The 25,698-nt window shown below is 44.8% G+C and overlaps 1 protein-coding gene across 5 annotated transcripts in view; it reads right to left on the bottom strand.

Moving 5' to 3' along the window:
- LOC110525335 (rap guanine nucleotide exchange factor 1) overlaps window positions 1–24,015 on the bottom strand; it is a 52,105-nt gene extending 28,090 nt beyond the window's left edge. For 3 of the 5 annotated variants that reach the window (XM_036979473.1, XM_036979474.1, XM_036979475.1), the window contains exons 1-7: window positions 23,789–24,015; window positions 8,863–9,008; window positions 6,921–7,099; window positions 6,313–6,469; window positions 5,852–5,940; window positions 4,366–4,524; window positions 1,294–1,420 (exon numbers count right to left, since the gene is read on the bottom strand). In XM_036979473.1, the coding sequence (XP_036835368.1) occupies window positions 1,294–1,420; window positions 4,366–4,524; window positions 5,852–5,940; window positions 6,313–6,469; window positions 6,921–7,099; window positions 8,863–9,008; window positions 23,789–23,816 (885 nt within the window). In that variant the 5' untranslated portion in view covers window positions 23,817–24,015. The remainder of the gene's footprint in view (window positions 1–1,293; window positions 1,421–4,365; window positions 4,525–5,851; window positions 5,941–6,312; window positions 6,470–6,920; window positions 7,100–8,862; window positions 9,009–23,788) is intronic. The other 2 variants (XM_036979476.1, XM_036979477.1) reach the window with 1 other exon arrangement.
- Window positions 24,016–25,698: the final 1,683 nt, after the last annotated feature.

Below are 25,698 nucleotides of genomic sequence, written 5' to 3'. Positions count from 1 at the left end.
GAGTCACTGTACCTGTTTGTGGAGGCCGATGCCTATGAAAGACTGGAGTCACTGTACCTGTTTGTGGAGGCCGATGCCCATGAAAGACTGGAGTCGCTGTACCTGTTTGTGGAGGCCGATGCCCATGAAAGACTGGAGTCACTGTACCTGTTTGTGGAGGCCGATGCCCATGAAAGACTGGAGTCGCTGTACCTGTTTGTGGAGGCCGATGCCCATGAAAGACTGGAGTCACTGTACCTGTTTGTGGAGGCCGATGCTTTCCAAAGAATCAAGACTACTTATAACACACAGTTTCCCATTACCTGTTAGATATTACTGCACGGTCAGAACTAGAAGCACAAGCATTTCGCTACACTCACATTAACATCTGCTAACCATGTGTATGTGAACAATAACATTTGATTTGGAAGACTGGAGTCACTGTACCTGTTTGTGGAGGCTGATGCCCATGGGAAGACTGGAGTCACTGTACCTGTTTGTGGAGGCTGATGCCCATGTGAAGACTGGAGCCACTGTACCTGTTTGTGGAGGCCGATGCCCATGAAAGACTGGAGCCACTGTACCTGTTTGTGGAGGCTGATGCCCATGGGAAAACTGGAGTCACTGTACCTGTTTGTGGAGGCCGATGCCCATGGGAAAACTGGAGCCACTGTACCTGTTTGTGGAGGCTGATGCCCATGTGAAGACTGGAGTCACTGTACCTGTTTGTGGAGGCCGATGCCCATGAAAGACTGGAGCCACTGTACCTGTTTGTGGAGGCTGATGCCCATGTGAAGACTGGAGTCGCTGTACCTGTTTGTGGAGGCCGATGCCCATGGGAAAACTGGAGCCACTGTACCTGTTTGTGGAGGCCGATGCCCATGAAAGACTGGAGCCACTGTACCTGTTTGTGGAGGCTGATGCCCATGTGAAGACTGGAGTCACTGTACCTGTTTGTGGAGGCCGATGCCCATGAAAGACTGGAGTCTCTGTACCTGTTTGTGGAGGCTGATGCCCATGGGAAGACTGGAGCCACTGTACCTGTTTGTGGAGGCCGATGCCCATGAAAGACTGGAGCCACTGTACCTGTTTGTGGAGGCCGATGCCCATGAAAGACTGGAGCCACTGTACCTGTTTGTGGAGGCCGATGCCCATGAAAGACTGGAGCCACTGTACCTGTTTGTGGAGGCTGATGCCCATGTGAAGACTGGAGTCACTGTACCTGTTTGTGGAGGCTGATGCCCATGTGAAGACTGGAGTCACTGTACCTGTTTGTGGAGGCTGATGCCCATGGGAAAACTGGAGCCACTGTACCTGTTTGTGGAGGCCGATGCCCATGGGAAGACTGGAGCCACTGGTGGCGCGGCTCATGGGGGCCACTACTGCCACCCGGGTGGGGGAGGGGGCAGACTGGCGCTTCTTTGGAGGCAGAGCAGGAGGACTGGAGGGGGAGAAGAAGGTGACATAATTTAAATATGAAGCAGCGTGCAATGTCCATCAATGCAAAGTATTCCAAAAGCCACGCATGCAGCCCTAGCCACAGTACACTGACTGATTCACTTCTTCTGTGTGTACTGTGTAGTATGTATTATGTAGTATGCATGGTGAAGGGAGGTTGGGAAACGACTGCACTGACACTGGCCTGGGTGGGTTGAGAGATAATATACAATATCTGACACTTTCCGAGAGCATTCTGTAGTAGCAGAACAATGGGAAAAATGTGCAGTGCACGGGTCACTGCCTGGATGCTTTTTCCCACTCCACAAACAGATAGTGGTGGAGACAGCAGCAGCTACTGAATTGTTTCCACACCGCAGTGCACACAGATGGCCCAATGATGAGATGCAGGGCAGGCAGGCAGGCAACTGTGGTGATGAAGAGGTGGAGGATATACTAGTTATACTGGATATGCCAGTTAGGGAGTGGGGTGAGGGTGACAAGGCAAGTCCCCAGGGAGGAGAAAAATAAAAATGAATTACCACAAAAAAGAACGACAAAATCTGCAGTGTGCCCCTGCGTAAGACACACAGACCGCTGTCGAGAGCTACCCTACTGTGGGCAAGGTGACATTCAGAGAGCTACCCTACTGTGGGCAAGGTGACATTCAGAGAGCTACCCGCATCTGCTGTGGGCAGGGTGACATTCAGAGAGCTACCCGCATCTGCTGTGGGCAAGGTGACATTCAGAGAGCTACCCTACTGTGGGCAAGGTGACATTCAGAGAGCTACCCTACTGTGGGCAAGGTGACATTCAGAGAGCTACCCTACTGTGGGCAAGGTGACATTCAGAGAGCTACCCTACTGTGGGCAAGGTGACATTCAGAGAGCTACCCGCATCTGCTGTGGGCAAGGTGACATTCAGAGAGCTACCCGCATCTGCTGTGGGCAAGGTGACATTCAGAGAGCTACCCGCATCTGCTGTGGGCAAGGTGACATTCAGAGAGCTACCCGCATCTGCTGTGGGCAAGGTGACATTCAGAGAGCTACTCGCACCTGCTGTGGGCAAGGTGAAATTCAGAGAGCTACCCGCACCTGCTGAGGGCAAGGTGACATTCAGAGAGCTATTCGCACCAGTTGCGGGATAAGTGAAATTCAGAGAGCTACCAGTACCTGCTGCGGGATAAGTGAAATTCAGAGAGCTACCCGTACCTGCTGCGGGATAAGTGAAATTCAGAGAGCTACCCGTACCTGCTGCGGGATAAGTGAAATTCAGAGAGCTACCAGTACCTGCTGCGGGATAAGTGAAATTCAGAGAGCTACCCGTACCTGCTGCGGGATAAGTGAAATTCAGAGAGCTACCCGTACCTGCTGCGGGATAAGTGAAATTCAGAGAGCTACCCGTACCTGCTGCGGGATAAGTGAAATTCAGAGAGCTACCCGTGCCTGCTGCGGGATAAGTGAAATTCAGAGAGCTACCCGTACCTGCTGCGGGATAAGTGAAATTCAGAGAGCTACCAGTACCTGCTGCGGGATAAGTGAAATTCAGAGAGCTACCCGTACCTGCTGCGGGATAAGTGAAATTCAGAGAGCTACCCGTACCTGCTGCGGGATAAGTGAAATTCAGAGAGCTACCCGTACCTGCTGCGGGATAAGTGAAATTCAGAGAGCTACCAGTACCTGCTGCGGGATAAGTGAAATTCAGAGAGCTACCCGTACCTGCTGCGGGATAAGTGAAATTCAGAGAGCTACCCGTACCTGCTGCGGGATAAGTGAAATTCAGAGAGCTACCAGTACCTGCTGCGGGATAAGTGAAATTCAGAGAGCTACCCGTACCTGCTGCGGGATAAGTGAAATTCAGAGAGCTACCAGTACCTGCTGCGGGATAAGTGAAATTCAGAGAGCTACCCATACCTGCTGCGGGATAAGTGAAATTCAGAGAGCTACCAGTACCTGCTGCGGGATAAGTGAAATTCAGAGAGCTACCCATACCTGCTGCGGGATAAGTGAAATTCAGAGAGCTACCCGTACCTGCTGCGGGATAAGTGAAATTCAGAGAGCTACTGTTGGGAGCAGAAGGAAAGACAAAGAGCCTTTAAGGATTTAGAAGTGTCTGGATATGCTGCTGTCCAGTGTGTTTGTGGTGGGCTCTGGATTCTGGTCTATTTCCATTCCTTGTCGTCACTCTCTGGCCGTAAACTCGCCAGCCTCTGCCGAGCACAGTTTCTCCCAAAAGAAAAGAGCCTCAGAGATGGTGCCGTGACAGTTCTCACCAGAGGAAGTCTAATTTCTGACACCTCCCTTTTTTTACCCCCTTCAAAGTCTATAAAGCTTTCTAAAGAATCAAGACTACTTATAACACACAGTTTCCCAGCTATTGTACCTCTCGTCTTCTTGTAAAGAGACGAGCGGCAACCACATTGGCCTGTAATCCAAGGACATTCAATGTGATGAGTGGTATACAATTAACGTTTTTCAGTTGATACATTGGTGTTGGCTTCAAGAGAGCTGTGTGCTGCGCTATCGGCAGGCCTAACAAGTATACAGAGTTGGGGACTTGAGTCTTGGCTTAACAGTGATTTGTGACTTGGCTACTGCATTTACTTCAGTGCAGACTTGACCCTGCCTTGTGCTGTGACTGAGAGCAGTCAATTAAATTATCTTATGAGGGGTTAAACTTTTCCCATTCCGAAGCAGTTTATTAAGTCTAAATGCAATGGTATCCTGCAGAATGCAATGGTATCCTGCAGAATGGAATGGTATCCTGCGTGGATCATGATATTGATATGCAGCTCTGTGCCATTTGAAGAAAGAGAGGTGAGATACTGGAGACATGACTTGGACTTGCCTGAAGCGACATGTCTGGGCCAGTGATAGGGGGGCTCCATTGATGAACTACTGTATATTGAAGCTATGAAACAGACACTATCTCCATGAAATGAGCTCTTACTTGTGTTCAGCCATCTTGAGGCCAGGGAGAGGGGGTTTTGGTGGGGCCACCACCTCCTCCTCCTCCTCTCCCGTGGGTTCAGTCAGGGCTTCCATAGATTGGGACGTGGCTGAGCTCTTGTCCAGACTCTCCTTCTCATTGGCAGGCGGCTCAGCAGCACTGTGGGTATGCAAGTTGTTTACTGATGTTGTTTTACATCTTGTACAATTACCATCAAGTCTGATATATACAGTGGGGCAAAAAAGTATTTAGTCAGCCACCAAGTGTGCAAGTTCTCCCACTTAAAAAGATGAGAGAGGCCTTTCATCATAGGTACACTTCAACTATGACAGACAAAATGAGAACAAAAATCCATAAAAATCACATTGTAGGATTTTTAATTAATTTATTTGCAAATTATGGGGGAAAATAAGTATTTGATCAATAACAAAACTTTATCTCAATACTTTGTTATATACCCTTTGTTGACAATGACAGAGGTCAAACATTTTCTGTAAGTCTTCACAAGGTTTTCACACACTGTTGCTGGTATTTTGGCCCATTCCTCCATGCAGATCTCCTCTAGAGCTGTGATGTTTTGGGGCTGTTGCTGGGCAACACGGACTTTCAACTCCCTCCAAAGATTTTCTATGGGGTTGAGATCTGGAGACTGGCTAGGCCACTCCAGGACCTTGAAATGCTTCTTACGAAGCCACTCCTTCGTTGCCCGGGCGGTGTGTTTGGGATCATTGTCATGCTGAAAGACCCAGCCACGTTTCATCTTCAATGCCCTTGCTGATGGTAGGCTTTGTTACTTTGGTCCCAGCTCTCTGCATGTCATTCACTAGGTCCCCCCGTGTGGTTCTGGGATTTTTGCTCACCGTTCTTGTGATCATTTTGACCCCACGGGGTGAGATCTTGCGTGGAGCCCCAGATCGAGGGAGATTATCAGTGGCCTTTTATGTCTTAAATTTCCTAATAACTGCTCCCACAGTTGATTTCTTCAAACCAAGCTGCTTACCTATTGCAGATTCAGTCTTCCCAGCCTGGTGCAGGTCTACAATTTTGTTTCTGGTGTCCTTTGACAGCTCTTTGGTCTTGGCCATAGTGGAGTTTGGAGTGTGACTGTTTGAGGTTGTGGAAAGGTGTCTTTTATACTGATAAGTTCAAACAGGTGCCATTAATACAGGTTACAAGTTACAGGTCTGTGAGAGCCAGAAATCTTGCTTGTTTGTAGGTGACCAAATACTTATTTTCCACCATAATTTGCAAATAAATTCATAAAAAATCCTACAATGTGATTTTCTGGATTTTTCACCCTAATTTTGTCTGTCATAGTTGAAGTATACCTATGATGAAAATTACAGGCCTCTCTCATCTTTTTAAGTGGGAGAACTTGCACAATTGATGGCTGACTAAATAATTTTTTGCCCCACTGTATTTACTGAACATATGAGAAAATGAGGTTAGTGGAGGAGTGTATTGATGTCCTCCGTGGCTCACTCACCTCTCGGGTGGGATGGCCACTGGCACTGGTTTGACAGGAGACGTGGGGGAAGGATGCTCCTGTTTCTCTATGGTCAGTTTCACTAGCTCCTGTGAACAATCACCGTGTGCAGTTAATAAATGCTAGACAACTTCATAGCCATTTTTACATCTCTTACCGAGAGAGTACTAAGTACTCGGCTAGCTACCATTTCCCCAAAATCCATAATGTGCATTAAATGGTACACAATCTGCGATGTCTCAAATTTAATGTTTCCTTGTTTTCTGGTATGCTAACCTTTCCTTAACACCGCTGAGCACTAACTTGATCACAGTGGTGACGGACTGGTATGCTAACCTTTCCTTAACACCGCCGAGCACTACCTTGATCACAGTGGTGACGGTCTGGTATGCTAACATTACCTTAACACCATCAAGCACTGCCTTGATCACAGTGGTGACGGTCTGGTATGCTAACATTACCTTAACACCATCAAGCACTGCCTTGATCACAGTGGTGACGGTAACGATGGTTTCTTTATCTTCCAGGTTGACCCCCTCCAGCATGACTTGGTCAGACCAACGGATGAGATTGCCCAGACTCTGGTACACACGGTTCAGACAGGAGGACACCCCCGAGCTGTGAACACCCCAGAGGAAAGATTGGGCTAACAGACTGACAAAAACACTCCATGGTTGGTTGGCAATTCTGTATCAGTCTTTGAAGGTTCCTCATGATTTCAACCTTAAAAGTAATATAATCAGCAACCTTAAAATGACATTTGGCTGGATCTCGTCTCGTGACGGTTGAAGCATTGTCTAAAAATCCTCAATGGGCCAACAAGCTCCAGATACAGTGCATTCAGAAAGTATTCAGACCCCTTCCCCTTTCCCACATTTTGTTATATTTAAGCCTTATTCTAAAATTGATTCAATATTTCCCCCCCCTCAATCTACACACAATAGTTCATAACAACAAAGCAAAAACAGGTTTTTGCAAAATAGATTATAGAAAAATGTTTTGCTTTGTCATTATGGGGTATTGTGTGTAGATTGATGAGGAAAGTGTATCTCCCCTGGGCCAGACTCACCTGTGCTGGATCCTTGCGTCCACTTGGACTAAAGGCAGGATGGCCTCCAGGACCTTACTGGCAGAGCCTGGTAACATCTCCAGCACCTTCTTGTCCACCGCCATCTTGTCAATGATGGTCTTGAAGTAACGCAAGGCACTGACCACGTCTTTCTCTTGCTCCTCTAACCGACTCAGACTCTGTAATAGTAAGACAACGTGAGAACAATCGTGAACTTGGTGGCGTATGCTTTTATTAATGGCATCTTGGTTGTGTGATTATTGCATAACATGAGGCTTTGTTTGTCACTCTGCCTTCAGTCTCACTTTTCTTGTAGGATATAAATCAACAACTAATTGCAATTTTTGAGACAGGCACAGCAAAAGCTTGAGGTCCACGTAGAGGCGGAGAGTGTTATATACACTGCTCAAAAAAATAAAGGGAACACTAAAATAACACATCCTAGATCTGAATGAATGAAATATTATTATTAAATACTTTTTTCTTTACATAGTTGAATGTGCTGACAACAAAATCAAATTTATCAACCCATGGAGGTCTGGATTTGGAGTCACACTCAAAATTAAAGTGGAAAACCACACTACAGGCTGATCCAACTTTGATGTAATGTCCTTAAAACAAGTAAAAATTAGGCTCAGTAGTGTGTGTGGCTTCCAAGTGCCTGTATGACCTCCCTACAACGCCTGGGCATGCTCCTGATGAGGTGGCGGATGGTCTCCTGAGGGATCTCCTCCCAGACCTGGACTAAAGCATCCGCCAACTCCTGGACAGTCTGTGGTCAGTTGGTGGATGGAGCGAGACATGATGTCACAGATGTGCTTAATTGGATTCAGGTCTGGGGAACGGGCGGGCCAGTCCATAGCATCAATGCCTTCCTCTTGCAGGAACTGCTGACACACTCCAGCCACATGAGGTCTAGCATTGTCTTGCATTAGGAGGAACCCAGGGCCAACCGCACCAGCATATGGTCTCACAAGGGGTCTGAGGATCTCATCTCGGTAACTAATGGCAGTCAGGCTACCTCTGGCGAGCACATGGAGGCCCCCCAAAGAAATGCCACCCCACACCATGACTGACCCACCGCCAAACCGGTCATGCTGGAGGATGTTGCAGGCAGCAGAACGTTCTCCACGGCGTCTCCAGACTATGTCACGTCTGTCACATGTGCTCAGTGTGAACCTGCTTTCATCTGTGAAGAGCACAGGGCGCCAGTGGCGAATTTGCCAATCTTGGTGTTCTCTGGCAAATGCCAAACGTCCTGCACGGTGTTGGGCTGTAAGCACAACCCCCACCTGTGGACGGCGGGCCCTCATACCACCCTCATGGAGTCTGTTTCTGACCGTTTGAGCAGACACATGCACATTTGTGGCCTGCTGGAGGTCATTTTGCAGGGCTTTGGCAGTGCTCCTCCTTGCACAAAGGCGGAGGTAGCGGTCCTGCTGCTGGGTTGTTGCCTTCCTACGGCCTCCTCCACGTCTCCCGATGTACTGGCCTGTCTCCTGGTAACGCCTCCATGCTCTGGACACTACGCTGACAGACACAGCAAACCTTGCCACAGCTCGCATTGATGTGCCATCCTGGATGAACTGCACTACCTGAGCCACTTGTGTGGGTTGTAGACTCCGTCTCATGCTACCACTAGAGTGAAAGCACCGCCAGCATTCAAAAGTGACCAAAACATCAGACAGGAAGCATAGGAACTGAGAAGTGGTCTGTGGTCAACACCTGCAGAACCACTCCTTTATTGGGGGTGTCTTGCTAATTGCCTATAATTTCCACCTGTTGTCTATTCTATTTGCAAAACAGCATGTGAAATGTATTGTCAATCAGTGTTGCTTCCTAAGTGGACAGTTTGATTTCACAGAAGTGTGATTGACTTGGAGTTACATTGTGTTGTTTAAGTGTTCCCTTTATTCTTTTGAGCAGTGTACATTAAACGCACCTTGTTAGCAGGTTTCTCCGCAGTCTTGACGCCATGTTCTAAAGGCGGCTTACTGACTTTCTTTGAGGGTGTCCTTTTGATTTTGGGAGAGTGGAACTTGTCCATAAGCTTCATGGTGAAGGAAGACAAATGGGAGCGTTGGGAGTCTGAGGAGGAGAGGGAAAGAGAGAAAGGCAGAGTTAAGAGAAGAACCGCTAATCTTCATAATCAAGGGAGCGTGAATTGAGAGAACACCAGTTAGAAAGTCACTTTTCGAGACACCACACGTCAAACTATGGAAGTTTCATTTAATGAAACACAACCTCTCCCAACTGCATTTGTTCAGAACTTCGGCCTATAAGAAATAGTAAGCACGTCAATTCTGAAGAACAATCAATATAGGAGAGATCCTCTGAAGATTTTGTGCATGTGTTCCTCAAAAGTGAATTTTTGTCAGAGTGAGATAATAGATAGGCCTACCTCACCAACAAAGTACACATATTAGCCTTAACTTCATAATATGAGTGAGAGCCTTGTAATCTGTCTTCATAAAAATAACATGTACTGTACTTCAACTGTATAGAAATAATGGTTACCCTCAAAACCTAAAATACGTTGTAGAGTACATAAAACAAATCTGCCCGTTTTTCATTGTCAACTGCATGAAGCCCATGGCCCAAATTAATCCTTTAGCAACCCGTAGAGACAAAGGGGCTGGGACACAATGACATCAGCTTTATGAGAGAACCTTCTGCGGAATGATGTGTTGCACATGGGACTCTTTATTTGGGAGTGTTTAAGTGGTGACTTAACACACTACATGACAAAAGGCGTACCCTCACACGTGCTCACTGATATGAGAGTAGCGATTCTCCACAACCCCAACACCCCGAATCTGGATAGACCACTGCTATGGCAACAAGCAGTTTATTTACAATACTACATGTTTTCTCATGATCTCCAAACAATCTGGCTCTCATCACGGCCCTCTAAGAGTTGACTGCAGGCGGTGCTGCACTGTGCATGCCTGTGTGACCGATTGGGTTCAAAACCAGCCAACCCAGACTTCTGTGCTCCACAAGACTGTTAGCCTGCTGACCTTAAAGGGATACTTCAGGATTATGGCAATGAAGCCATTTATCTACTTCCCAGATTAACTCGTGGATACCATTTTTATGTCTCTGTGTGCAGTTTGAAGGAAGTTGCTAACTACAGTTAGTGGATTGTGGCAGTGGCTACGTAAACAAACCCAAACATGTTGACTATAGTCTCTCCTTTCCATAGACTGATAACAAGGTAAGGAAATAAATACACTGATCAAAAATAAACACAACATGTAAAGTGTTGGTCCTATGTTTCATGAGCTGAAATAAAAGATCCCAGAATATTTCCATATGCACAGAAATCTTATTTCTCTAAGATTTTATCCACAAATTTGTTTACATCCTTGTTTGTGAGCATTTCTCCTTTACCAAGATAATCCATCCACCTGACAGGTGTAGCATATCAATAAGTTGATTAAACAGCATGATCATTACACAGGTCCACCTTGTGCTGGGGAAATAAAAGGACACTTTAAAATGTGCAGTTTTGTCACACAACACAATTCCACAGATGGCTCAAGTGCTGAGGGAGTGTGCAATTGGCATGCGGACTGCAGGAATGTCCACCTAAGCTGTTGCCAGAGAATTTAATGTTAATTGTTCTACCATAAGCCACCTCCAATGTCATTTTAGAGAATTTGTCAGTGCGTCCAACCGGCCTCAAAACCGCAGACCACATGTAACCGTGCCAGCCCAGGACCTCCACATCCAAATCAAATTTTATTTGTCACATACACATGGTTAGCAGATGTTAATGCGAGTGTAGCGAAATGCTTGTGCTTCTAGTTCCGACCATGCTGTAATATCTAACAAGTAATCTAACCTAACAATTTCACAACAACTACCTTATACACACACACAAGTGTAAAGGGAAGAATAAGAATATGTACATAAACATATATGAATGAGCGATGGCCGAACGGCATAGGCAAGATGCAGTAGATGGTATAGAGGACAGTATATACATATAAGATGAGTAATGTAGGGTATGTAAACATTATATAAAGTGGCCTTGTTTAAAGTGGCTAGTGATACATTTATTACATCAATTTTTCCATTATTAAAGTGGCTGGAGTTGAGTCAGTATGTTGGCAGCAGCCACTCAATGTTAGTGATGGCTGTTTAACAGTCTGATGGCCTTGATATAGAAGCTGTTTTTCAGTCTCTTGGTCCCCGCTTTGATGCACCTGTACTGACCTCGCCTTCTGGATGATAGTGGGGTGAACAGGCAGTGGCTCAGGCGGTTGGTGTCCTTGATGATCTTTTTGGCCTTCCTGTGACATCGGGTGATGTAGGTGTCCTGGAGGGCAGGTAGTTTGCTGTGATGCGTTGTGCAGACCTCACTACCCTCTGGAGAGCCTTACGGTTGTGGGCGGAGCAGTTGCCGTACCAGGCAACAGCCCGACAGGATGCTCTCGATTGTGCATCTGTAAAAGTTTGTGAGTGTTTTTGGTGACAAGCTGAATTTCTTCAGCCTCCTGAGGTTGAAGAGGCGCTGCTGTGCCTTCTACACCACGCTGTCTGTGTGGGTGGACCATTTCAGTTTGTCCGTGATGTGTACGCCAAGGAACTTAAAACTTCCCACCTTCTCCACTACTGTCCCGTCGATGTGGATAAGGGGGTGCTCCCTCTGCTGTTTCCTGAAGTCCACGAGCATCTCCTTTGTTTTGTTGACGTTGAGTGTTATTTTCCTGACACCACACTCCGAGGGCCCTCACCTCCTCCCTGTAGGCCGTCTCGTCGTTGTTGGTAATCAAGCCTACCACTGTAGTGTCGTCTGCAAACTTGATGATTGAGTTGGAGGCGTGCATGGCCATGCAGCCATGGGTGAACAGGGAGTACAGGAGAGGGCTCAGAACGCACCCTTGTGGGGCCCCACTGTTGAGGATCAGAGGGGTGGAGATGTTGTTACCTACCCTCACCACCTGGGGGCGGCCCGTCAGGAAGTCCAGGACCCAGTTGCACAGGGCGGTGGTCGAGACGAGTGACGAGTTTGGAGGGTACTATGGTGTTAAATGCTGAGCTGTAGTCGATGAACAGCATTCTTACATATGTATTCCTCTTGTCCAGATGGGTTATGGCAGTGTGCAGTGTGATTGCGTCATCTGTGGACCTATTGGGGCGGTAAGCAAATTGGATTGGGTCTAGGGTGTCAGGTAAGGTAGAGGTGATATGGTCCTTGACTAGTCTCTCAAAGCACTTCATGATGACGGAAGTGATAGTCATTTAGCTCAGTTACCTTCGCTTTCTTGGGAATGGGAACAATGGTGTCCCTTTTGAAGCATGTGGGAACAGCAGACTGGGATAAGGATTGATTTAATATGTCCGTAAACACACCAGCCAGCTGGTCTGCACATGCTCTAAGGGCTCGTCTAGGTCAGCAACCTTGCGAGGGTTAACACGTTTAAATGTTTTACTCACGTTGGCTGCAGTGAAGGAGAATCCGCAGGTTTTGGTAGAGGGCCGTGTCAGTGGCACTGTATTGTCCTCAAAGCGAGCAAAGAAGTTGTTTAGTTTGTCTGGGAGCAAGACATCGTGGTCTGCGAAGGGGGTAGTTTTCCTTTTGTAGTCAGTGATTGACTGTACACCCTGCCACATACCTCGTGTCTGAGCCGTTGAATTGTGACTCTACTTTGTCTCTATACTGACGCTTAGCTTGTTTGATTGACTTGCGGAGGGAATAGCTACATTGTTTGTATTCGGTCATGTTTCCGGTCACCTTGCCCTGATTAAAAGCAATGGTTCGCGCTTTCAGTTTTGTGCGAATACTGCCATCAATCCACGGTTTCTGGTTGGGGAATGCTGTGGGTACAACATCACTGATGCACTTGCTAATAAACTCGCTAACCGAATCAGTGTATTCATCAATGTTATTGTCCAACGCTATGCGGAATATATCCCAGTCCACGTGATCAAAGCAACGATGAACAGACCTGAGCACGGGTGCTTCCCGTTTTAGTTTCTGTCTATAGGCTGGGAGCAACAAAATGGAGTCGTGGTCAAATTTTCCGAAAGGAGGGCGGGGGAGGACTTTATATGCGTCGCGGAAGATAGAATAACAATGAATCAGGGTTTTGCCAGCATTTAATATGCTGATAAAATTAGGGAGCCTTGTTTTCAGATTAGCCTTGTTAAAATCTCCAGCTGTAATAAATGCAGCCTCAGGATATGTGGTTTCCAGTTAACATATAGTCAAATGAAGTTCTTTCAGGGCCGTCGATGTGTCTGCTTGGGGGGATATACACGACTGTGATTATGATCGAAGAGAATTCTCTTGGTAGATAATGCGGTCGGCATTTGATTGTAAGCAATTCTAGGTCAGGTGAACAAAATTACTTGAGTTCCTGTATGTTGTTATGATCACACCACGTCTCGTTAATCATAAGGCATACACCCCCGCCCTTCTTCTTACCAGAGAGATGTTTGTTTCTGTCGGCGCAATGCGTGAAGAAACCAGGTGTCTGTACCGACTGATGACGTATCCCGAGTGAGCCATGTTTTCGTGAAACAAAGAACGTTACAATCTCTGATGTCTCTCTGGAAGGCAACCCTTGGATCGGATTTTGGCGAGTAGAATGCTCAGGAGCGAGTAGAATGCTCATTGGCGAGTAGAATGCTCAGGAGCAGTGCGCGATGTGCCCGTCTACGGAGCCTGACCAGAAGACCGCTCCGTCTGCAGCACCGTTGTTTTGTGTCGCCGGCTGGGATTCGATCCATTGTCCTGAGTGGTGGACCAAACAGAGGATCTGATCCATTGTCCTGAGTGGTGGACCAAACAGAGGATCTGATCCATTGTTCTGAGTGGTGGACCAAACAGAGGATCCGCTTCGGGAAAGTCGTATTCCTGGTCTTAATGTTGGTGAGTTGACGTTGCTCTTATTTCCAATAGTTCCTCCCGACTGTATGTAATAAAACATATTTTCTTGGGTAACAATGTAAGAAATAACACATAAGGAAACTAAATACTGCATAGTTTCATAGGAACATGAAGCGAGGCGGCCATCTCTGTCAGCACCGGAAGTACAGGCTTCTTCACCTGCGGGGTCGCTGATACCAGCCACCAGCTGATGAAACAGTATGTTTGCATAACCAAAGAATTTCTGCACAAACTGTCAGAAACCATCTCAGGGAAGCTCATCTGTGTGCTGTAAGCTGAAAATGTCCCAGTTCTTCCATGGCCTGCATACTCACCAGAAGTCACCCATTGAGCATTTTTGGGATGCCAATACACAGCAACTTCGCACAGCCATTGAAGAGGAGTGGGACATCCCACAGGCCACAATCATTAGCCTGATCAACTCTATATGAAGGAGATGTGTCGCGCTGTATGAGGCAAATGGTGGTCACACCAGATACTGACTGGTTTTCTGATCCACGCTCCTATCTTCTTTTTTTTTTTAAAGGTATCTGTGACCAACAGATGCATATACATATTCCCAGTCATGGGAAATGCGTAGATTAGGGCATAATGAATTTAGGGCCTATATTAACTGTAACTCAGTAAAATCTTTGAAATTGTTGCATGTTGTATTTAGACTGTATTTTTGTTCAGTGTATGTAGCTTAAGTTTGTAATTTAAGTGAGCTTCCCTTGAAAACCAGACTATTTAAACAAAAGTGAAATATTATTTGACTACAAACTAAAATTGAACAGAGGGGCTTAATGAGCTAAGCTACATTATGCATCAGTGAAGCCTATTCGGAAGGCACTAGTTGTGCACAGCACAGCATTCAAAACACCTCAGGTAGCCTATACAGGATACAGCCCATTTCCCCTTCTCTGCGAGGTAGTGAAGATTTGCAGAGAAACTGAAAACAAAAGCTTGATGCTGCTGGCATACCCATACTAAATGGGTGAAAAGGGGGGGGGGGTTGAAACTGGATATTGAGTACATAAATAAACACCAATGATTGTGCTGCTCTTCCGTTGTGTACAGAAGCATGGGACTCCTGCCAGGGATAGGTCAATGGCTTTAGAGAGAGAATCAGCAGGCTTCACAACAGGGGGTGAAATGATTCTGCCTATAGAGTCAATGAGGATGAATGCAGTCTGGATGTCCATTCACTGCTCATCTCATCCAGTGTTTGCTGTGAATTCCTCGCTGTGCCCATCAGTCTCTGGGGATGTGCCACCCTTCCGCTAAAACAGGCAGGTTGTTGTGATTGTGACTGCCTGCTGCCAGCAGTGAACAAAATGAATGAGTTTCCAGAATAGAGTCACAACAAGTCATCGTCTGGCTAACTAGGTTGCTTTGACCAGTTTGGAAACTATGATGTGAGAATGTTTTACAGGAAAAGGTTGATTATCAGATCCCAGTAAATCTCTGTCTTCCCAAGGGCAGATCATGGTAAACATCTTTCTGAAATAGCTACGGAATGGATGATCAGGCAATGGTAAAGGTGAAGTTCACTTAATTTGAACCAAATCTGTATTTTGGATGTACAGTGGCAAGAAAAAGTATGTGAACCCTTTGGAATTACCTGGATTTCTGCATAAATTAGTCAGAAATTTGATCTGATCTTCATCTTAGTCACAACAATGGACAGACACAGTGTGTTAAACTAATAACATACGAATAACTGTATTTTTCTTGTCTATATTGAATACATAATTTAAACAATCACAGTGTAAGTTGTAAAAAGTATGTGAACCCCTAGGCTAATGACTTCTCCAAAAGATCATTGGAGTCAGGAGTAAAGGTCGACCGATTATGACTTTTCAACACCGATACAGATTATTGGAGGACCAAAAAAAGCCAATGCCGATTTTTTGTATTTATAATAATGACAATTACAACAATACTGAACGAACACTTTTATTTCAACTTATTATATATACATCAATAAAATCAATTTAGCCTCAAATAAATAATGAAACATGTTCAATTTGGTTTAAATAATGCAAAAACTAAGTGTTGGAGAAGAAAGTAAAAGTGCAATATATGCCATGTAAGAAAGCTAACGTTTAAGTTCCTTGCTCAGAACATGAGAACATATGAAAGCTGGTGGTTCCTTTTAACATGGGTCTTCAATATTCCCAGGTAAGAAGTTTTAGGTTGTAGTTATTATAGGAATTATAGGACTATTTCTCTCTATACCATTTGTATTTCATATACCTTTGACTATTGGATGTTCTTCTAGACACTTTAGTATTGCCAGTGTAACAGTATTGCTTCCGCCCCTCTCCTCGCTCACACCTGGGCTCGAACCAGAAACACATCGACAACAGCCACCCTTGAAGCAGCATTACCCATGCAGAGCAAGGGTAACAACTACTCCAAGTCTCAGAGCGAGTGACATTTTAAACGCTATTAGAGCGCACGCCACTAACTAGCTAGCCATTTCACATCGGTTACACCAGCCTAATCTCGGGAGTTGATAGGTTTGAAGTCATAAACAGTGCAACGCTTGAAGAACAGTGAAGAGCTGCTGGCAAAACGCACGAAAGTGCTGTTTGAATGAATGCTTACGAGCCTGCTGGTGCCTACCATCGCTCAGTCAGACTGCTCTATCAAATCATAGACTTAATTATAACATAACACACAGAAATATGAGCCTTTGGTCATTAATATGGTCGAATCCGGAAACTATCATTTCGAAAACAAAACGTTTATTATTTCAGTGAAATACGGAACCGTTCGGTATTTTATCTAACGGGTGGCATCCCTAAGTCTAAATATTCTTGTTACATTGCACAACCTTCAATGTTATGTCATAATTACGTAAAATTCTGGCAAATTAGTTCGCAATGAGCCAGGCTGCCCAAACTGCTGCATATACCCTGACTCTGATTGCAATGAACGCAAGATAAGTGACACAATTTCACCTGGTTAATATTGCCTGCTAAGCTGGATTTCGTTTAGCTAAATATGCAGGTTTAAAAATATATACTTCTGTGTATTGATTTTAAGAAAGGCATTGGTGTTTATGGTTAGGTACAGCCGTCCAACGATTGTGCTTTTTTTGCAAATGCGCTTTTGTTAAATCCTCCCCCAGCGTTGCATCGATTATATGCAATGCAGGACACGCTAGATAAACGTAATATCATCAACCATGTGTAATTATAACTAGTGATTATGATTGATTGATTGTTTTTTATAAGATACGTTTAATGCTAGCTAGCAACTTACCTTGGCTTCTACTGCATTCGCGTAACAGGCAGGCTCCTCGTGGAGTGCAATGAGAGGAAGGTGGTTTAGGGCGTTGGACCAGTTAACTGTAAGGTTGCAAGATTGGATCCCCCGAGCTGACACGGTGAAAATCTGTCGTTCTGCCCCTGAACAAGGCAGTTAACCCACCGTTCCTAGACCGTCATTGAAAATAAGAATGTGTTTTTAACTGACTTGCCAAGTTAAATAAAGGTATCAAAAAAATAATAAATAAAAAAAAAATTGGCGCCCAAAAATACTGATTTCCGATTGTTATGAAAACTTGAAATCGGTCCTAATTAATCAGCCATCCTGATTAATCGGTCGACCTCTAGTCTGGAACTCTGGTATGCTCCCTCTTATCAGACGCAAAAAAATACGTATTGAATTGAGTTTGATCACTGAATCACCATGGGAGCATACCAGAGGTGTGGATATTTTATAGTGCCCAGACACTTTTTATGCGATCTCACTTGAAACTTACCCCACCAGCGATATACTTCCTAGTGCTCGTTCAGCAGTTGCTGGGGCACAGATAAAACATGAACAAACGCCCCAAATAAGTCATTTTAGACACGACAACACTCTCAGTACAGTGATGCAGGCCTTTTGATGTTGGACACATGAAATTGTGTCATTACGAACTTTATCTGCAAAGTTATATTCTATTCTGTGCAACTCGAGTGATACTTCTCTGTGCAACCTGTGTGCACAACTGCTGAGCGAGCACGAGGAAGTATGTCTAGTGGGATAAATTTCTCAAAAATAAGAGTGCAAAAAAGGGTCTGGGTACTTCTATAACATGCCATTTACATCCAAAATACAGATTCTGTTCAAATTAAGTGGACTTCTCCTTTAAGAGGCAGTTTTCAAAACTATGGAGAAAAACTATGATTGTCACTGGGTGTGTTGTTGTCTCCTGCTAATTTCATAGACATGTCACGTAGCAATATAAAAACTAGATCTATGCATGTTATGATTCCCTTTCCCTGTGCAGTGCTACACTTGAGCCTCCTAATGTGCAGTGGTTTCCACAAAAGCTCGGTTAGTTCCACATCGGTGCAGACCCGAGGTCAGACGGTGTGGAGTGCTGCTGCACACCGCAAGTCTGCCCCTGGAGACGTCCATGGCAACCGCTTGTCTGCTCAACTCAATTCTGCCCCTGGAGACACCTGTGGCAACCGCTTGTCTGCTCAACTCAATTCTGCCCCTGGAGACACCTGTGGCAACCGCTTGTCTGCTCAACTCAATTCTGCCCCTGGAGACACCTGTGGCAACCACTTGTCTGCTCAACTCAAGTCTAGCCTGAGCAGCAGGGGCCTTACATTCATCGGAGTTCGGACACGTGTCCAATGGTAGACAGGCATCATGCGGAAAGGACAACAACGCTGTGAACCTAATGCCCACTAGGTCTCCAGAAGAAATCATTAAAATCTATTGCCGTCATATCATTTCTGCATTCAGCGATAAGAGTGATCCTCAGGATAGGCGGACACAAGTGTGGGTGTGAATAAAGACTGTATGTACTCCCAGTCCCAGTACAATAACTGTACACTATTATTTCAGTCAAGACTTTCAATAAACAGCTTACACCGGCAAGTAGCCTAGCAGTTAGAGTGTTGGGCCAGTAACAAAAAGGTTGGTAGTTCGAATCCCAGAGCTGACTAGAGGAAAAATCTATCGATCTGTCCTCGAGCTCTTAACTCTAATTGCTCCCGGGTCGCCGTCAATAATGGCTGATCCCATGCCGTGACCCCACTCTCTGAGGGTGTCTCAGTGGGATATGGAAATGTGTTTTTTGCATTTCACACCACACACTTGTACAGGTTACACATGTGTGAAACAGGTCAAATATAAGCACCCCATATTTTACCTAGCCTAAACATTGAGTTGCTCATTGATTTAAGCGGTGTAGACAGGTTGAAGCATAACAAAAAGGCCTACGTTTGCTGCTCACGTCTACTGCCAGCAACATCTACGGCACACCCAGTCATCAAGTAGGCTAATACACAGAGGCCATTATAATGAGTTGTAAGAAACAATCCAATGCAATAACCCAATAGCAGACAGGGCACAAAAACAACTGAGCAGTGCTTGAGTTACTAAGAAAATGAATTCATTGATCAGAATTGATCCATCTATGGACATTCAACAACAAATGAGGTCAAGATAAAATAGAAAAAGAACTAGGGAACAATCATCAGAAATCACAACAATAAAGAGAGAGTAAAACATTGTGCCTTCATGTCAGCGTTAACTTAAACAGAACAGGCAGATGTCCAAATTCAGGACCAATGTTTCGGTTTCCTCTGTATAACACCTTTTTGCTCCTACTTTAAACCAACACCATGACATTGAAATGCCAAAAGGAGCCTCTGTATGTATGGGTTCTGACTGCTCTCTGATGTTGTTGAATGTACTTCCTTGACATGTCCCGCTGCTCCACAAGCTATAAAGGGTCACTTTGCTCTCAGGTCTTCAAGCAGCCTGACTATTAAACCAAAATATAACCAAGCCTATATGGCCACGGCATCAGTTTCCAACATTGTGAGGGCTGAACCATTTCACTTCCTCTAATAGATACATTTAGACATTAGCCTTCATAGACTGTTTTAGAACTTCCGGGTCCTACTCATGACTTCCTCTTCTATTTCAAAACTCATTTAACTAGAACACAATGCTACTGGAACTTAGCTTAGTTCTTCAATTACTATTTGGAGTGTAGAGAATAACTGTTCCTAGCTACTTTTAACAACATGGCATGACTGCTATATATCCATCTGCAACAGCCACTCTAGCTAACTTGAAAATAACATTTACATGAGCAAGAGGGTGCAGTAACCACTCCCCTGTTTGCTCGGTCTCTGTGCAAGGGTGGAAATCTCTCCACCATGGTTGTAAAGAAAGGTGAGGCCAGAACAGGCATGACTGTAGCCAGCAGATCCGTCCCACTTGCTTACAGCTGGCACTAGGGTCGGACAGCATTCCTGTGTATATTAAGACACTGTGGAACTGGCGTGAGATATGGCTCGGGAAAAAACGTACATCAATTCAGGGATGAGAAATGCGTTGCACTTAGAATTGTCCCATTATCCCAACTGTTACACAAATCTATCTATCAAATCAAATTGTGTAGACTAACAGTGAAATGCTTACTTACGGACCCTTCCCAACAATGCAGAGAAAAATATAAAAATAATAGAAAGATAATTACACAAGGAATAAATACAAAAAGTAACGATACCTTGGATTATATACACAGGGTACCAGTACTGAGTAGATGTGCAGGGGTACGAGGTAATTAACGTAAATATGGACATATGGGTAGGGTGGAAGTGACAAGGCAACAAGATAGATAATAAGCAGTAGCAGCAGCGTATGTGATGAATCAAAAGAGTTAGTGTAAATAGCAGATAGTCCGAGTAGCTATTTGGTTAACTATTTAGCGGTCGTTGACAATTTTAAGGGCCTTTCTTCTGACACCACCTGTTATAGAGGTCCAAGATGGCAGGGAGCTCAGCCCCAGGGATGTACTGGGCTGTACGCACTTCCCTTTGTAGTGCCTCTATCAGATGCCAAGCAGTTGCCATACCAAGGGGTGATGCATACAGTCAAGATGCTATCAATGGTGTAGCTGTACAACATTTTGAGAATCTGGGGGCCCATGCAAAATCTTTTTAGCCTCCTGTGTGTGGACCATGCTAATTCCTTAGTGATGTGGACACTGAGGAACTTGAAGCTCTCGACCCACTCCACTACAGCCAGGTTGATGTGGATGGCGGCATGCTCTGCCGACGGCTGCTCGTTAAGAAAACGCCCATATTCGTCCTCATGCTAGACCCTACATCTGGAACGTTCTGGGAGGGAGAGGAGGACATGATGTAGGGCCAGCAGTAAGAGCGTTGGGCCAGTAACCGAAAGGTCGCTGGTTCGAATACTCGAGCCGGCAAGGTGAAATATCTGTTGATGTACCATTGAGAAAGACACTTAACCCTAATTTGCTCCAGGGGTGCCGTACTACTATGGCTGACCCTGTAAAGCAACACATTTCACTGCACCCATCCTGTGTGTGACAAAGCATTTTTTTGCTTTTTATGGAATGGCATGTCTCGTTGAACAACAAAAGAGCTGATTGGCTGACACTGCCATTCCAAAATGGATGCTGTGGCTTCTACCTACCCTAGTGCAGCTGTAAGCAGTTGTAAACAAGCGGGTCGGATCTGCTGGCTAGCATGACTGAGTCATGACTGTTAGTAGCCCCCCAAAAGAACCACAAATGTAGGTCACGCATAATGATGCATCAGAACTTATCAGGGCCCGTTTCCACAAAGCGTCTCTGAGTAGGAGTTCTGATCTAGGATCAGTTTTGGGGGTTTTGTTCATAATTAATATGATTGTATGGACAGATCCTAGATCAGCACTCCTACTCTGAGACGCTTTGTGGTACGGCCCTAGACCAAGAGGAACAGCAGAGAACTAGTGGGAGGATTACTGAAGATTAAGGTAAATTGTAAAAAAAAAAAAAAATTGCCACAACAAAGACATAGCCTCTATAGTTATCTCTCAGTGGGAAAGTATCAAGAATCATAGCTACAAGAGAGAACACATATACAATAGGGCCTCAGACTGTTCCAAACTGATCTGCCGGCACTGGTAACATTTAGCCTGCAAAACATAAACATGACATAATTTAAAATAAAACACAGTACCGCAATTCCCCCTTCCCATCTGTGTAGCCTAGCCCATTTGGAAACGCTAGCTTGTTGGGCGGTATGCTAGTAGCATCCCTTGTGCAAGTGATGAAACTCCCACTGAGACTTGAAGTAAGCTAGTTATATTCCTTGCGCCGCAAGAACCAAGGCTTTTTTGGAGTGATAGGTAATGCTGCTTTGTGAGTGCATATTGTTGATGTGCAGAAGGTCCCTGGTTGGAGCCCAAAGGGACAGGGTCTACTTTGTATGGCAGCAAGAAGGCCTTCCTCTGACAACCACTGCTGGGAAGCTCTTAATGTGCACTCCGAGATAACCAACACCATTTTTTTCATCAATCTAAAAGGAATGTGTTGCCAATGGCCGTTTAAGACTAGAGGAGATTATATCTAATCAGCTCATTTGAACACCACTGTAATTACACATCCGATGAGTTAACACTGTTATTAATGTGTTAGCTTGTCCACAGTCATTCAACCAACACCAACCAGCAGCCACTGATCAGAATCACAGCACACACTCAACAAGGACATCCTGATCCTACCACTTCTAGTTCACCATGAACCAGTAGTGAACAACACCTCCTGAGATTAGTGCTGTCCCTGCCATTTAGAATTCCAGATGTATGACCATTTCTAAACCCACAACAACCCAACAGAGAGCAAATCAATAGGCCTTAAGTCTTCTCTAAAACAGTATAAACTTTAATCGAATCATTCCTGAATCGTATAGTAACACATTTCATCAGAAACACACCCAATTAATTTGAAGGTGGCAAAAAAGATGGGTTGACTGACTCCTTAGCAGTCTCAACTAGTTCTCTAGTGTCAACTCACTAAATACATAGAACACATACATACTGGCTACAGATGGGGACACTTGACTGAAGTAGTTAGAAGTGACTCTCTCCAGCCAAAGAGGATGTAGGAAGGTTTTAAGTGAACTATGACTCACACTAGTTCTCATAACCCATGAGAAGAGAAAGACTCTCACACTGTGAATTAGACAAAGTACTTGTTATTCTCCTCGAATAGCTAGTCCCTGATCAGGAAGGTCAGAGCAGGTGGTGGAGGGTAATAACCAACCCTTGACAGCTACTGGCTGTAAATCATAGGGATGGAGAAAACACTACTACTACATTGCTAGCTAGACCCTATTTATCAGGTAGCCTAGAATGAATGACGGCTATTGTCACTGTGTATTTTAAAAGTAACAGTGACACGTAAACTATATTATGATGTAGCTATAATTAACTAGCTACCTTGTTAACGTTACTATCAATACTGTCAAACAAGTTTCTATTCGGGCTACAGCAAACTGTAGCTCGACAGCGGAGGTTAACTAGCTCCTAAGCTAGCTATCTTAGCTAGCTAGTTTGCTAGACATGCTATAAATTCGCCACCAGCTCTTTTCAGAATAAAAAAAACTAGCTAGATAGATAATTAAATGCGAATAGATTTATAGCAATATTGTAACAAAATATGAAAGTTGTGTTTTCCCATTCCAATCACGTTAACTCAGTTAGCTAGGCTACCATGTAGCTAGCCAATGCAGGCAATCTAACTTTGCCTGGTTAGCTAGCTAATATTAGCTAGTTAAACACTGATTGAATGTTTGGCCAATATTGACTAGGTAGTAGCTACCTAGCTAACGCTGCGACAGAATGTGAAAGTTTGGTTGGTGATGCGGCCGTATTTCTAGCTAGAAGAAAAAAGGCAGACAAATCAGACTGACTAGCATCTAGCGAGAGGTCGTCACTAGTTAACATAGCCACAAAATCCTAATTATGGCTAAACCCCGCCCATTTATACAATTTATCTTCTTCAACTCATATTTCCAACCTAACCGTAATAACCCTAACCTTAAATTAAGACCAAAATGCAATATTTTTACTTTGTGGCTGTGGAATCTGAATTTGTAGCTGTGTTATTCAGTGGAAACCCTCGCTAGCTGCCGTTAGCTATTTAGTCCAGTCTAGCCGTGCTTACCTGGTTTACTCTCTATTTTCCCCGACATTTCGAAGTAGTGGCAGTATCGTGGAACAAATTAAATCCAGGGAGGTATTTTGACCTTTTATTCTCTTTTAATCCCACATCCTTCAGCCAAAGCGATTGAGCTTTGATAGTTCCGACGCAAATACAACACCCAGCAATTTCTGCTATCCCAGCCAGCCAGACCCCGACGATGAGAGAATGATGATGATGGGCAGACTAGCAGCCAGAAGCAGACAACTCGGCTCAGTATCATAATCAATACCTCCCCCTTGTGGCTGGAATGAAGAAATGTTAGTGCACGCGACGAAAAGTGTGCCCTCCGGTGATGGATTTAGTAGAATAATCTGATTCATGAGTTTAATTTAATTTTACCTTTATTTAACCAGGTAGGCTAGTTGAGACCAAGTTCTCCTTTACAACCGTGACCTGGCCAAGATAAAGCATAGCAGTGCGACACAAACAACACAGAGTTACACATAGGATAAACAAACATACATTCAATAATGCAATAGAAAACTCTATATACAGTGTGTGCAAATGTAGTAAGATTGGGGAGGTAAAGGCAATAAATAGGCCATAATGGCGAAATAATTTCAATTTAGCAATTAACACTGGAGTGATAGATGTGCAGAAGATGAATGTGCAAGTAGAGATTCTGGGGTGCAAAGGAGCAAAAAATAAATAAAAAAATAAAATGGGGATGAGGTAGTTGGGTGGGCTATTTACAGATAGGCTGTGTACAGGTGCAATAATCGGTAAGCTGCTCTGACAGTCAATGCTTAAAGTTAGTGAGTGAGATATAAGACTCTAGCTTCAGTGATTTTTGCAATTCGTTCCAGTCATTGGCAGCAGAGAACTGGAAGGAAAGGCATCCAAAGGAGGAGTTGTCTTTGGGGAAGACCAGTGAAATATACCTGCTGGAGCATGTGCTACGGGTGGGTGCTGCTATGGTGACCAGTGAGCTGAGATGGGGCTTTGGTGACAAAACGGATGGCACTGTGATAGACTACATCCAATTTGCTGAGTAGTGTTGGAGGCTATTTTGTAAATGACATCGCCGAAGTCAAGGATCGGTAGGATAGTCAGTTTTACGAGGATATGTTTGGCAGCATGAGTGAAGGATGCTTTGTTGCGAAATTGGAAGCTGATTCTAGATTTAATTTTTGATTGAAGATGCTTAATGTGAGTCTGGAAGGAGAGTTTACAGTCTAACCAGACACCTAGGTATTTGTAGTTGTCCACATATTCTAAGTCGGAACCGTCCAGAGTAGTGCTGCTAGACGGGCGGGTGGGTGTGGGCAGCGATCGGTTGAAGAGCATGCATTTGGTTTTACTAGCATTTGAGAGCAGTTGGAGGCCACAGAAGGAGTGTTGTATGGCGTTGACGCTCGTCTGGAGGTTAGTTAACACAGTGTCCAAAGAAGGGCCAGAAGTATACAGAATGGTGTCTTCTGCGTAGAGGTGGATCAGAGAATCACCAGCAGCAAGAGCGACATCATTGATGTATACAGAGAAATGAGTAGGCCCAATAATTTAACCTTGTGGCACCCCCATGGAGACTGCCAGAGGTCCGGACAACAGGCCCTCCGATTTGACACACTGAACTCTGTCTGAGAAGTAGTTGGTGAACCAGGCGAGGCAGTCATTTGAGAAACCAAGGCTGTTGAGTCTGCCGATAAGAATGTGGCGATTGACAGAGTCAAAAGCCTTGGCCAGGTCGATGAAGATGGCTGCACAATATTGTATTTTATTGATGGCGGTTATAATATCGTTTAGGACCTTGAGCGTGGCTGAGGTATTTGACCCGCTCTGAAACCAGATTGCATAGCGGAGAAGGTATGGTGGGATTCGAAATGGTCCGTGATCTGTTTGTTAACTTGGCTTTCGAAGACTTTAGAAAGGCA

This window comes from Oncorhynchus mykiss, chromosome 6, assembly GCF_013265735.2.
Source record: "Oncorhynchus mykiss isolate Arlee chromosome 6, USDA_OmykA_1.1, whole genome shotgun sequence".
Lineage (NCBI taxonomy): Eukaryota > Metazoa > Chordata > Actinopteri > Salmoniformes > Salmonidae > Oncorhynchus > Oncorhynchus mykiss.
This window is presented reverse-complemented; position numbering and strand designations above follow the sequence as displayed.